A 345-nucleotide genomic window follows, 5' to 3' on the forward strand; every position below is an offset into this window, starting at 1 on the left:
TGGTACCATAAAAACCTGGCATTTGAACAGTGGTGTGTAGTCTTTATATATCCTACACCTGTGGAAAAAAAATGCCTTGCTTCCCAGCCTCTCCCTCTCGAAATGGCTGCTCTTGCATCTTCTTGCAATCTTCTCAGTACCTTGTTGTCAATTTTGCTTTCAAAGATTTCCGATATGTCCAATATGACCTACATTATATCTTCCTTGCAGGAATTTTCGCATCGGGAGAAAAGCAGCCATGGGCCGACATCGAAGACACCAGCCAGGAGAAGTGCGGCATCATCGATGAAGACGAGCTGGCCAACGAGACGGAGGATCTCTACCGCAGCGGCGGCGGGCCGGACG

The 345-nt window shown here is 48.7% G+C and overlaps 1 protein-coding gene across 1 annotated transcript in view; it reads left to right on the top strand.

Annotated features, from left to right (window-relative positions):
- Positions 1-345, top strand: part of LOC109526982 (vesicular glutamate transporter 1-like) — a 9924-nt gene that overhangs the window by 8839 nt on the left and 740 nt on the right. Inside the window, exon 5 of the mRNA XM_019888581.1 lies at positions 166-331. Within this exon, the coding sequence (XP_019744140.1) occupies positions 166-331 (166 nt within the window). The remainder of the gene's footprint in view (positions 1-165; positions 332-345) is intronic.

Source organism: Hippocampus comes, unplaced genomic scaffold (assembly GCF_001891065.2).
Source record: "Hippocampus comes isolate QL1 unplaced genomic scaffold, H_comes_QL1_v1.1 scaffold427, whole genome shotgun sequence".
Taxonomy (NCBI): domain Eukaryota; kingdom Metazoa; phylum Chordata; class Actinopteri; order Syngnathiformes; family Syngnathidae; genus Hippocampus; species Hippocampus comes.